Source organism: Gossypium hirsutum, chromosome D06 (assembly GCF_007990345.1).
Source record: "Gossypium hirsutum isolate 1008001.06 chromosome D06, Gossypium_hirsutum_v2.1, whole genome shotgun sequence".
Taxonomy (NCBI): Eukaryota; Viridiplantae; Streptophyta; class Magnoliopsida; order Malvales; family Malvaceae; genus Gossypium; species Gossypium hirsutum.
Window position 1 is genome coordinate 59,726,318 of NC_053442.1, and position 14,129 is coordinate 59,740,446.

General features: G+C 30.1%; 1 protein-coding gene and 1 long non-coding RNA gene across 2 annotated transcripts; one reads left to right on the plus strand and one right to left on the minus strand.

Annotated features, from left to right (window-relative positions):
* Positions 1-915: 915 nt before the first annotated feature.
* LOC121218570 (uncharacterized) lies at positions 916-2,489 on the minus strand. The gene is made up of 3 exons (XR_005915049.1): positions 2,421-2,489; positions 1,865-1,947; positions 916-1,083 (listed from the first exon to the last, which is right to left on the minus strand). It is a non-coding gene; the product is annotated as an uncharacterized lncRNA (long non-coding RNA).
* A 7,297-nt stretch (positions 2,490-9,786) lies between these two features.
* LOC107900524 (probable inactive receptor-like protein kinase At3g56050) lies at positions 9,787-13,828 on the plus strand. Its single transcript, XM_041095999.1, has 9 exons — positions 9,787-10,125; positions 10,220-10,358; positions 10,639-10,710; positions 10,907-11,050; positions 11,198-11,335; positions 11,770-12,215; positions 12,361-12,551; positions 12,718-12,850; positions 12,965-13,828. The coding sequence occupies exons 1-9, from the start codon at positions 10,014-10,016 to the stop codon at positions 13,567-13,569; spliced, it is 1,980 nt and encodes a 659-aa protein (XP_040951933.1). The 5' UTR covers positions 9,787-10,013; the 3' UTR covers positions 13,570-13,828.
* Positions 13,829-14,129: the final 301 nt, after the last annotated feature.

The window sequence follows — 14,129 nt, forward strand, 5'->3', positions numbered from 1 at the left end:
ATGAAATTATCGGAGTCGTGGCTTCAGTTTTAGCTTTTGGGGCTCTTTGGATTAAAAAATTAAAAACTATGAAGGAAATTGCTTCTCTGTAACAACCCGACTCGTGTCCGTCGTTGAATTAGAGTTACGAGGCATTACCGATCAAAACCCAACTCGAAAATTTTTTTTATACTAACTCAACCACAAAATTTCCTCCCATAAATATATATACATTTAAGCACATAATCAATTAAAACCAAACATGCATCATTAATCAAAGTACATATACCAACTATGTTTCAAAATTCAACCATATCATTATCATTTACCTAATCAAAATTTGATATAATTCAAATTCTTAAAACATTTCCAAACCTACAAGAGTATATATCATAAATCAAGTATGTATCCAAACATTTATTTGTACACATTTATTTCATTTCAATTTATTAACTATACTACATATTATAATATAGGTAATCTACCTTGTTTGGATAGCTCTTATATACAACAAATGGGCAGCATATACATACCAAATTTAACAGCACTTTTACACCAAAATTTAACAACATATATACAGCAAATAGGCAGCATATACATACCAAATTTAACAGCATTTTTACACCAAAATTTAACAGCATATATACAACAAATGGGCAGCATATACATACCAAATGAGCAGCATTTTTACACCAAAATTTATCAGCATATATACAACAAATGGGCAGCATATACGTACCAAATTTAACAGCACTTTTACACCAAAATTTAACAGCATATATACAGCAAATAGGCTTAAATATAACTAATTTATACAACTATTAACAATTATGCTAAACACATCACACTTCTATATATATAACCGAAATTTACATAAGCTTAAACATCATATATATATCAAATAGATCAAAAACATAAAACCAAGCTTAACCAAAATGAGTAAGCCATTTTCGCATGGCTCATATTCACATATCCCAAAATTAAACATATTAACTAGACTATACATGCCATAGGTTCAAATTCAAATTTATAAAATACCAAAGACGGTCAATAGTGTAATAGACTATACTGATGATCCCCGAGCTCGTAACGCGACTCCAAAATCTATAAAACAGAGGTAAACAAATAGAAACACACATTAAGCTATTAAAGCTTAGTAAGTCATAAGCAAAAATTCATATATATATATATATTAATACTTATTCCATCATTAAGTTAAATAAACCAAATGTCCTAATATTTTGTACCATATAACACTTGAATAAAGATCACATTGTATTTTCATATAAACAAACCATATGGCCAAATACACATAAATATTTAACAAAGCTGAATATTCAATAAATCATTATGCCAAAACATGCTTATACTCAAATGGCTAACTCATACTCTATATTTCATTTGAAACTATTATCAGTTTAAAGTAATCAACTTACCTTATCACCAATTAAGCAAATGGCTAACACATACCTGAATAATTTAGTTTTCTTAACACATTTATTTGCTTTTACTATTGCTCACATAAGATTTATAGAACATAGAGCCTTGTATAAAACATTGGCATAAAGCCTGCTAGGCACAGAGCCCGAGACATTTCACCGGCACAAAGCCTGCTAGACATAAAGTCTGATATAATTCACCGGCACAGAGCCTGCTAGGCATAAAGCCTAATATAATTCACCGGCATAAAGCCTGCTAGGCATAAAGCCTGAACTTACAAAATCGGTCTTTCACATAATTCACATCTAAATTAAATCATTCTCGGAATATAATCAATTCACAATATTACATTCGGCCCTAGCTTATATAACTTCAAATAATTCATTTCAATGCATAACAAATATATATCATAGTTAGTTCAACATTTAAATGCTTATTGACTTACCTCGAATATCGTCGACTGTTAAATCGGCTACTTAACCACTTTTGTCTTTCCACGATCCAAATCCGATTTCTTTAATTCTTGATCTAAACATATTTAAATTAAGTTTATTTAAACACCGTTCTATTCAATTTAGCCTAAAAACACATGAATGAGCAAATTACAATTTTTCCCTAACATTTTACACTTTTACAATTTAGTCCAATTTGTACAAAAACACAAAATATTCCAAATTAATTACACTATAGTTTGGCCGAATATTACTTAGCCTCATATAGGTCCTTTCATGTCATTTATTTTACATTTAAGCCCCTAAATTTTCAATTTCACAATTAAATCCCTAATTTAGATTTTTATCAAAAAAATCACTTAATTAAGCATGATAATCAAACATCAAAGATTTATTTTTCATCATCAAACAACAAACTCATCACATTATCAACAATGGAAAATATCAAATTCATCATAAATTTCAAAAAATTAAAGAATGGGCTAGGTAATATTCGAAGCAACAATCTCAAAAACGTAAAAATTATTAAAAACCGAACAAAATCCATACCTAAATTTTAACTCCAAAGTGCCGAACCCGTAACAAGGTAAATGAATTTCTTTTCTTCTCACATTCGGCCACAAAAAATGAATAACATGCATGGCTTTTATTTTATGTTTTATTATATTAACATATTTAACTAATTTACAAAACTAACCTTAATGATTTTACTTTAATAATTAACTAACCATGTCCATAAAAGTCCACTCAAAATTTCAATGGTATAATATCAACATAAGGAACCCACATTATAAAAGTCATGGCAATATAGCACTTTAACAAATAGCTAGCCACTTTTGCATTTACGCGATTAAGTCCTTTTATAAAATCGAGCTCACAAACGATAAAATTTTCACACGAAGTTTTCACACAAGTAAATTCACACATAATAAACACATAAAATAATATTAAAATATTTTTTAGACTCAGATTTATGGTCCCGAAACTACCGTTCTGATTAGGGTCAAAATCGGACTGTTACATTCTCACCCTCGTGTGAATTGAGATTATGAAAGAGAAAATTATATTAATAGTATTTTATATAGTGGTGACCAACATTGTATTGATGTGATAAGGATGAGTCCGATCGCCTTTTTTAATTTGTGTGATATTTTTAGTAGGAATAATTTGTTACAATCATCTAAATCTGTGAATATTAGGGAGCAAGTAGTTATATTTTTACATATAATTGGTCATAATGTAAGGTTTCGAGTGATTGGATCTAGATATTATAGATCAATTGAGACAGTTCACCGTTACTTTAGGGTTGTATTGAGAGCTATTTTGAAATTGTATAAACTAGTTATTAGATTACCTGATGAGTCAACTCCTAGTGAAATCAGAAACAATCCAATGTTTTATCCTTATTTTAAAGATTGTATTGGAGCAGTAGATGGAACTCATGTTCGTGCATCCATTCCACTTAGCATTCAAAGAAGATTTCGTAGCCATAAAGGGGGGACGACACAAAATGTATTGGCTGCCATTACATTTGATTTGAAATTTTCCTATGTTCTAGCTGGTTAGGAAGGTAGTGCACATGATTCTCGTATTTTAAGTGATGCACTTTCACGCCCAAGAGGATTAAGAATTCCGGAAGGTAATAATTATCATTAAATATCAAATAGTTCTAGTAAGCTCATAATTTATTAGTATTAATTATGTTTTGTAAAATTGTAGGTAAATATTATCTTGTTGATGCTGGATATGGCATCCGAAATGGATATATTACCCCATATCGTGGTGTCCGATATCATTTAAAAGAGTTTAGTGTTCAGGGGCCTGAAAATGCAAAAGGAACTCTTTAATCTTCGTCATTCATCATTACGAATCACTATTGAACGTGTTTTTGGGATCTTGAAAAAACGATTTCGTGTATTAGATGCTGAACCATTTTTGAATTTTCAAACTCAAGTAGATATAGTTTTGGCTTGTTGTATCATTCATAACCATATAATAGGAGTTGGTCCCAGTGATTTACTTAATCAAGGATTATATGAGGAGCCTGAGTCTGATTTGATAATACCAACTCTTACGAAGCGAGAAGAAAGAAAAGAAGCAAGAGAATGGTCTGCTAAGAGAGAAAAAATTGCACAAACTATGTGGACTAACTATATGGTTAGAAATATTAAGGAGGTTTAAGGCTTAGGGTTATTGTTTCTATGTTATGTATGTTTAGTATTAAAAATTGTTTTTTTTGTTAATGTTGGTTTGATAATGATATGTTCTTCCATTTTAGTTTTTTGCATTTTGAAATTATTATGTCGAATTTGTTAGATATTGATTATGTTTTAAGCTTGTTAGATATTGAATTTATTATGTTTTAATCTTGTTGGATATTGAAATGATTGACAATGACAATTATTAATGTAGTATGGGTAAGGGCAACAAAGAAGGGACCTCCAAGCAATTCAGGTGAACAAAACTGATGGAACATCTTTTTCTTGAAATTTTAGCAGAATAGGCCCAGAGAGGAAATAAGCTTTCTAATACTTTCAAAGCAGTTTCTATTAATCGATTTGTCGAAGCTATTTCTGAAAGATTTCAAGTCCAATGCGATGCGAAGTATGTGAAAAATCATTTGAAGACTGTAAAAAATCAGTGGCAGATTATATGCACAATTTGAGGTGAAAGTGATTTTGGATGGAATGATAACATGAAAATGATCACATGTGATAGAGCGACATATGATGCAGCAGTGATGGTAATATATGTATATATATATGTTAAGTATATTTCAATTGTTTTTTACTTGTTATTCTAATTGTGTATAATATCCAATAGGCACACAAGAAGTATGAACCATTTTTGAATAAAAGCACTGATCATTATGATGAAATGGCTTTGGTTGTTGGCAAAGATATGGCAATAGGGAGTTTTGCCAGAACATTTGTTGACATAGATTTGGATGATGGTAACCAAGATACAGTGCCTGTAGATTGCGACAATGAAGAAGTTGAAGAGGTAAGAACAAATGTATCTTCATCTGGCACATCAAATGTAAAAGAAAAAATGTTCAAGAAAATGTCGTTGATGAACAAATTAAATTTGTGGGTGAACAACTTGGCAAAATTGCTAATGCTTTGGAACAATTTACTGCGGATAAGACACCACATCTTTACGAAGAAGTGATGTTGATGGAGGAAGAAGGATTTGATGATGACTTCTTATGTTCTGTGTTTGATTATCTAGTGAGTCATGAATCCTAGGCCAAAGCCTTTTTAGTTAAAAGTAAGAAGCATAAAAAAAATTGGCTTCAAAAATTTTCTCAGGTTGAAGATATTGATACTTTTATGTGGTGTAATATTAGTTATGCACTTGGACAATATTGTTGTTATTATGTGGTGTACTACTAATTATGCATTTGGATAATATTTAATTTCTAGTATTAATTATGGTTTGGAAGCTAATTTATAATTATTCAATCCTTTTTTTTTATAACACAATTACAAATTGACTTTGGTTGTTTTCAATTTATGACGGTTAATATTCTAGCTTAATAATTGAGTATTATTATATATTTAATTTGATATATTTATAAATAAATCATTACAATATATGTAAAAAAATTTAAAATATATATTTATTAATATGTATATAAATTTATTAATATATGTAAAAACAACTTTTCCGGAAAATATTTTCAGGAAATCTGCCAAACAACATAAAATATTTTACACAGATTCATCCAAACACCAGAAAAGTAAATCATTTCCAGAAAAGTAAATCATTTTCTAGAAATCATTTTCCGGAAAACATTTTACTGGCAAACAAACGGAGCCTAAAAATAAAAAGAAAACCATAAAATATTATTGAAGAAACTGCGACTAGCAATTAACCTGAAGGTCGGCATCACCACCGATAAACCAAATATTTGATTTGAAATTTTTAAGCAGTAACTCCTATTCTTTTTTTTTTCTTGTTAATTTTTTAAAATTTTCATGACTGAATTGATGATTAATCAATTCATGATGCTTAATCAATGATAGTTTTAAAAAATGATTTCATACATTGTAAACTCCACCAAGGTTAAATGAGCGTTGGAATTAAAACTTGCATTTTAAACATAGGCTTATTTATGGGTAGAGTTATTCGTCCAAGTTCAAAGATACTCTTAAAATTTAGGAGGATCTGAGTAAAAATATTAAGTTTAAAAAATGGACTTGAGAAAAAAATTAGACCCGTCTAAAATATGAGTTGGGCTCGAGGCTTGAGCCCAACCTGGCCTAGTCCGACTCTTTTTTAAGTTTGTAATGTTTTATATTATGTTATTTTTATATGTAATTTATAACACATAAAAGATAAATTTATAATACTACTATAATATAAACATTGAAAAATATTAAGATAACTATATATAAAATTTTAATAAAATATTAAATTAAAATAATATAAAAATATATTTTAAATTTTTTTAAATAATATAGTTGGGTTTAAAATGGACTTGAATTAGTTATTTACAAATAAGAATAGATTTTGATAAAATTTTAGGACCCGACTGAATTTATATTAATATTATGCTTAAAATTGAGAAATTTCATGTGGAGCAACAATAATGGAAATTGATACTTTCTTTGGATGATTCTCTCTCTCTCATGTACTATTCAAAGGAAGAAGGTAGTACACGTTCACTTCCAACGATTGTGTTGATTCTGTTTGATTTTCTATTCAACCAAATTCTTTTATTTTCTATTTAGAATTTTTTTTTTCTTAACAAACAAATTTATATTAATGAAATTTTTAGAATCCGTTTGTTGATATAATATGAAAATAAATGTTCAAAAACTATTTATTAAATATTGTTAATTAAGTTTTAGTTCAACTGTGTTGGTGCCGCTTGATAGAAATAAAGTAACACAAGTCGAAGGAGGTTTCGCTTGCAACGATTGTGTTGATCCTGTTTGATTTTTTAATCAACGGAACTATTCTATTTTCTTTGATATTTAAACCTAAAATCACAAAATCACAGTCTTCCAATTAAGCAAAACCCCTTGAACAGTCAAAATTCACGTGTCATGACAATTTAATTTTCAAAGGAAAAAAAAGAAAAAAAAAAAGAAGAACTTGTCAACATTATTGTTCTTTGATTTGATTGTTTTGGGGCTATATACTCTACTTTGACTTGTCATTTCAATTGGGCTTTCTAATTTAGGTTCTAATTCATGACTGAATATATCAATTATTGAGATGTTAATCAATCATTGTTATTTAATCAATTATCTTTTAACATTTTTAGATGAAATTATTAATGCTAATTAAAGAGAAAAATAGATTAATCAATATTTTAATTTTTAAATTTGTATTGTTTGACAAAACACTTCAGAATGTATGAAAATTTTAATATATATTAGTTTTATTGACATGACATAAACACGAATTGTCACATCAATAATTAATTAATTTTTTAAATTTTAAAAAAATTTAAAAAATACAAAATAAAAAATATTTTTAAAATTAATTAATTGCAGTCCATTTTTTAGTTAAGTGAAAAATTAAATAAATAATTAAAATAATTTTTTATAAAGTTAAAAGACTAAATAAATTTTTAATTTTTTTCCTTTATAAAATTAACATTATTGGAAATCTTTTCCATTAAGAATAAAAAAAAAAAAAGCAATTTGTTGCACACTGAATTTTCTATATTCAATCAAGACAGTAAGAGGAAACATCAAAGAACGTCACTATCACTCAACAAATTAATAAATTAATATATTTGTTTCATTAAAGGAAAAAAAAAAAGCCCTTTAAACCTACCACAGTCCACAATAAATAAATAAAATCAAGTAAATGCCAAGTCAGCTTGGGACCCACCTAACCCTGTTCTAAGTAAATACCAAAAATGTCTCAGTCAATACATGCGACCTTCTTTTTCTAATCTTTCGTATAAAAATTAATTTAAAAAGAAATAAAATATATTTTTAAAAATTTAAAATATCACATAAATTCTTCATAAATTTAAAACTTAGTTCATGTAATTTTATTTTTTAGAATTTAATTCTTCTATTTTTCAGACTAAATTCAAAAAATAAAAATTAATAAATTAAATTCTAAAATCTAAACAACTTTTTTCTTTGATTTTCAACGCCAATCGTTAAATCGACTTGGATTTAAGGTATATTATTCTACTCATCGATGGGTACTAATCCACCGTACTGATTATTGAATCGTTGCTTGAAGCTTGTTAACCAAACTTTTTTCAAAAACTAAACTTACCAGTTCAGTGACTTAAATAGAAACTTTCGAATCATTTAGTAACTAATTTGTAATTTTTTGAATTAAAGTGATCAAAACGTAAACTTTCTAATAATTTAGTGGACTTAAGTAAAAAACAAAATTCCTAGTAAGATATGTAAGTAGAAACAATTTTAGTGTAAAATTATTAAAAATAAAATAATTTATAGATTTTTGCAGTATTTAAAGTAATAAAACATCTTAATATGAAATATAATATAGAAATTATATGAATTACAAAAATAATAAAATTTATACAATTCTAAACTACACATAATTCTCAAATTTCTAAGAGTTATTATCATACAAAAAATTGTATAAACTATAACCCACACAGTATAATTATAAGCAAAGAAAATAACAAAAACGCAACTCTCCGGCGGCGCCGCCCTCTACTTTACGTCAATTTTCATTTACCCTCGCCGTGAGCCAGGGGCAAAAAACTGGGTAAATTAACTAAAATGCCGCGTTTTTTTAAAAATATTTAACAGATTAAGCCATTTTTTTAATTTACCATAATATGCCGATTTTGGAAAGAAAATGAAAAAATGTGTTTAACTAAATGTGCTTTTAGCTTTGGTTAGATGGTTAAATGTTAGTGTTTTTATTCTTGAATCTCGAGTTCAATTCTTCTCCTACTTACATTTGTATTTTTTTATTTCATTTTGCTTCAAGCTTTTTAAATTTTTAATTTAATATTTTTTAGCATATTAATTTTTTTGTTAGTTGGTTAGATAATTGTAATTATATCTTTGAGTTTTGGGTTCGACTTTCCTACTCATATTTGTATCTTTTCTCATGTTGCTCCATTTTTTATTTTTAATTAATATTTTTAACATATTAACTCTTTTTGTAAGATAGTTAGATGATTGCGATTACATCTTAAGTCTCAGATTCCATTATTTTTATAAATATATTAATGTATTTTTTATTTCATGTTGTTTCAAAATTTTTTATTATTTTTAATTATTAATTTTAATTAATACATATATTATTTTCAAGTTTTTTTATTTGTAATAATTATTGCAAATATCATTAATTGAAAGATGAATTAAAAATAAATTAAAAATATTAATTAAAAAATAACATGGAATAAAAAATACATAAATATGCTTATAAAAACAATGGAACCTGAGATTTAAGGATGTAATCGTAATTATTTAACCATCTAACAAAAAGAGCTAATATGTTAAAAATATTAATTAAAAAAACTTGAAGTAACACGAAATAAAAAATATAAATGTGAATATGAAGTGAATCAAACTCGAGATTTAAGGATGTAATTGTAACTATCTAACCATTTAACAAAGGAACCAGTATGTTAAAAAATAATTAAAAATTTAAAAAGCTTGAAGCAACATGAAATAAAAAATAAAAATGTGTGTAGGAGAAGAATTGAACCCGGGACTCAATTATATAAATGCTAACATTTAACCATCTAACCAAAATTGAAAGTGTGTTTAGCTAGACGCGTTTTCTCATTCTCTCTCCCAAATAGGACTAATCCGTAAAATATTTTTAAAAACCGGCACTTTTAGTTAATTTACCCCAAAAGATTTAATTTTACCGCGATAAAGAAAAACTGAAAAAAAAAAACCCCGAAAATTCAAATCGATAAAAACATAAGCTTTAAAAGGCTGTTTGCAGAGTTCAGCCTTTTTGAGTGTACGCGTTTTCAAACCCAAAACAAATAAGTTCAAAAAAAAAAAAGGCGAGGAAAAATCATAGGAATTCTGAAGTCTAAATTGATCTTATCGTGTTGTATTCAGCGTCTGACTCAGCGGCGTCTTCTCTTTCAACTCAGTGAAACATTTCTGGGTTCCTTTTTTGGGTTAAGCTTTAATCAAAAGAAGAAGAATAAAAAGGAAGACGATGATCATGGACAAGAACTGGAAGTTTATAAGATTAAAACAAGGTTTCGGAGTTGGTGTCTTTCTGTTTTTGTTATGTCAAACTTTGGTTTGTTGGTCATTGAATGAAGAAGGTAAGCTTTTTTTTTTCTTTTTTGAAGTTTTGGATTTTGTTTGTTTGCTGGGAAAGTGAAGGAAAATATATGATTGGTAATGGATATTATGCAGGATTGGCGTTGTTAAGGTTAAAAGATAGAGTTGTGAATGATCCTTTTTGTTCATTGTCGAATTGGAAAGAAGAAGATGGAGAGTTTGTCCATTGTTCTTGGTTTGGTGTCGAGTGTTCTGATGGCAAAGTTGTTGTTTTGTAAGTTTTCTCCTTTCTATGTCTTACTTTTTCTTGCTCTTTTGATTTGTGCTGTTTGGCTTCTGAGAAAAGAAAGGAAAATGAATTGCAATCTTGAGTGCTCAGTATTTTCTTTTTTTTTTTTCCTGGAGATGTTAGCTTTGAGGATATGATTATTCAAACAGAAATATTTTCTTTCCAATTTTTCCAAAATTGAGACATTCATATTTAGTATATTGAAATTTTGATAACTTATTTCCTTTAATTTGTTCTAAAATTTGATGGAATGAATAAAATGCAGGAACTTGAAGGATCTTTGTCTTGAAGGAACATTGGCACCTGAACTTGGATCTCTTGCTCATATTAAGTCCATGTAAGTGACTTTGATTTGTTTATCCTCTAGTTCATATCTATGTTGCTTCCATTTTTCATTTTTTTTGAAATTTTATGTTGGAATCCGATAGATCTTCTATGAGATCTTAAAATACATGAAAATATTTTCTTTAAATGAATATACTCGTCTCATACACGAGTTTATAGTCATTCTAATACCATCGTTTCCTCTACAGTATTTTGCGGAACAACTCTTTTACTGGAATTATCCCCCAAGGCATCGGAGTACTCGAGGAACTAGAGGTGTTGGACTTGGGATACAATAACTTCAGTGAACCGATTCCGCCCGAACTTGGAAACAATTTGTCACTGACGATCCTGTAAGTCGACAGTGTCCAGGGACGATAACGGGTTGGATATCTACATTTTCTGTAATATTCCAATCCGAATCTGTTTTCATTCGGAAGCTTTTTCTTTTCTTTCTCTATCACCTAGTATAATAACTTAATTTATGCTTATGTTTGCAGTTTACTGGACAATAATGAGCTCCTCAATAGTTTATCTCCTGAGATTTATCAACTTCAGAAGCTTTCAGAAACTCAAGTGGATGAAAACCAACTATCTAAGGCTGCTAAATTATCTTGCAAGCAAAAGATCAATACCTGGTATGCCATCATTTTTCCAATAGAAGCCATTCTTATACAATACCGATGTTGTTTTGACTTGTTATTTTGTTTTAAGTATCGACATCCAAATATTCATGTTTGACGACTTGGGATATAACCCTCCAAACATATTACAAAGATATGTACTCACATCCGATACTCACTGAATAACATAATTTAAGAGTGATTGCATCAATCAACAAAGGTCATGTCCAGGATGGACCTTTTTGTGCTGTGAAAGTTACATGAAGTTATATGTAAAGTGTTGTACATATGTTATTCCAAAAACAAAATTAAATCATAAAGAATATTTTGTCTGGATCAAATAGATGTAATTTTCATGAAAATTTTCATCCTTTAGCTTTATTACTTTGTCTTTTTCTTTATGATTGTGTTTAATCCTTCTTTATCTTTATCTTTATCATCTCTGTTAGGAATGTTGGCCAATCTGAAGATGCAATGCGCAGGAGACTGCTTCAAGCAAGGCCACCCTCTATAAACTTCAACAACATATCTTTGTCTCCTCGTCCTTCACCTCGAGCTCCTACTCCTGTCTCCGCTGAACCTTCCAGCAATACTACATTCAGAAGAGATGCTCCGGTTAACCGATCTTCCTCTCCGACTGCATCTCCGTCTCCATCTCCATCTCCATCTCCATCTCCATCAATCCCAAATGCTTCTGCTCCATCACCTTCAGGAAACAATCCTACTCGTTCGGGTTCCAATCCTCTAGCTGCAATACTGGCCGGAGCCATAGGGGGTGGTGTATTCCTTCTAATATTAATAGCCATTGCCTATCTCTTTAAAACTTCTAAGGTATCTACTGTGAAACCTTGGTCTACTGGGCTAAGCGGACAGCTTCAGAAAGCATTTGTAACCGGTAATTCTTCTGTCATGTTGCTGCCTCAATTCTTCATTTTTCTTAAAGACTCGTGATGTACCTGAATAAATTTGGAATAAATTGGAATTAATCGAGCACATATTTGTATCCAACACATTGTACCTGAATTCCTGTTGCATTTCAGGTGTACCAAAGCTGAAGAGATCAGAGCTGGAAGCAGCCTGCGAAGATTTCAGCAATGTGATTAGTTCTTCAACAGTTGGCACTGTGTACAAAGGGACACTGTCTAGTGGGATTGAAATATCCGTGGCCTACTTCCCTGTGAAATTTGCCAAAGATTGGTCAAAGAATTTAGAAGCACAGTTCAGAAACAAGGTATTGTACTGAAAACATCCATCTCTGTTACTAGGATTCGAGTGGAAAGATCATATCTCCATACTCATGTCTCTCTCTCTCTCTCTATGCCTCGGACATTGCTGTCTTGCTTTACTTGGAGTGTTCTTATTGGTTTGTCTAACTATATCTAGTTTTATAATTTCAGATTGAAACATTATCAAAGGTGAACCATAAAAATTTCGTCAACCTAGTTGGATATTGCGAGGAAGACGAGCCTTTTACGAGGATGATGGTTTTTGAATATGCTCCGAATGGAACACTCTTTGAGCATTTACACAGTTAAGCACCTAACTCTTGTTTCTCGGATGTATTTCTACATAACATGGAATAAGAACATCATAATATGTTCAGTTTTTCCTAAGTTTTCCCGTGTATTTCAAATGATATTGCAGTTAAAGAATCCGAGCACTTAGACTGGACGACCAGGTTAAGAATTATGGTGGGCATGGCTTCCTGCCTAGAGCATATGCACCAGCTGAACCCTCCCATACCGCATACCAACTTGTCGTCAGCTGCTGTCAATCTAACCGAAGACTACGCGGCCAAAGTCTATGATCCGTTCTCCTGGAACGAGATAACTGCAGCTGAGAGTGAAACTGATAGAAAAAACCATTCAGATACACCATCATTATCAAGGCTAGAAAGTAATGTTTATAGCTTTGGGGTATTATTATTCGAAATCTTAACAGGAAGGATGCCTTACTTGGTGGATGACAATGGCTCGCTCGACGACTGGGCATCGGACTATTTAAGAAGGGATCAACCACTCATGCAGATGCTTGATCCAACTCTAAGCTCTTTTGACGCAGATCAAGTTGAGAAAATCGGAGAGGTGATCAAATCTTGTGTCCACCCTGAACCTCAACAAAGACCAGATATGAGAGAAGTCGGTGCAAGATTGAGAGAGATAACTGCAATTACACCTGAAGGTGCAATCCCGAAAGTTTCTCCTCTTTGGTGGGCGGAGCTGGAGATTATGTCTACAGAAGCAAGCTAGGGGATGAAGTTGAAGTTATAAGAATGAAACTTTGATGTTTTATATCTTATATAGGTGAAAAGGCAGAACGAAGGTTGCACGTATTTAGTTTAGGTGAATGGAAAATATGTTGTATATACATACATACACACACTGATACATACATACATACATACATACATATATATACACTCAAGAAAGAGAGGAAATCCAGCAAAATCTTCGTTCTGGATTTCAGCGTGAAAATACGCAAATGGAAATGAAAAAGCATAATTTGCAAGCCTAGTGGTCTCTATTTGTTCTGATTTGTTCATTGTTAGCTTTAATTTTATTTTCTATTTCAATTTTGAAGCAACTTCATCATCTGTTTTACCTTTATATGATTGTTAGCAAATCAAATACAATTCAAGTAAACAAATAGTAATGTTTATTTTTCATCACTTGCTAATAGGATGGTGTTGGCTACTTGGCTTCCTCTTGTATGTTGCATATAACTCGCTTCTAAGAAAAGTGGGAAAGCTCGAAAGAGATGACAAGCGGCCTACTAATCACATCTGGACACACATACAAGAGGCACAATT

Bases quoted from the DNA above. Each gene is read 5' to 3' on its own strand.
- LOC107900524 (XM_041095999.1), top strand. From the start codon at position 10,014: ATGATCATGGACAAGAACTGGAAGTTTATAAGATTAAAACAAGGTTTC. The intron at 11,051-11,197 runs GTAAGTCGACAG...TTATGTTTGCAG, and splicing joins AATTTGTCACTGACGATCCT to TTTACTGGACAATAATGAGC. The intron at 12,851-12,964 runs GTTAAGCACCTA...ATGATATTGCAG, and splicing joins ACTCTTTGAGCATTTACACA to TTAAAGAATCCGAGCACTTA.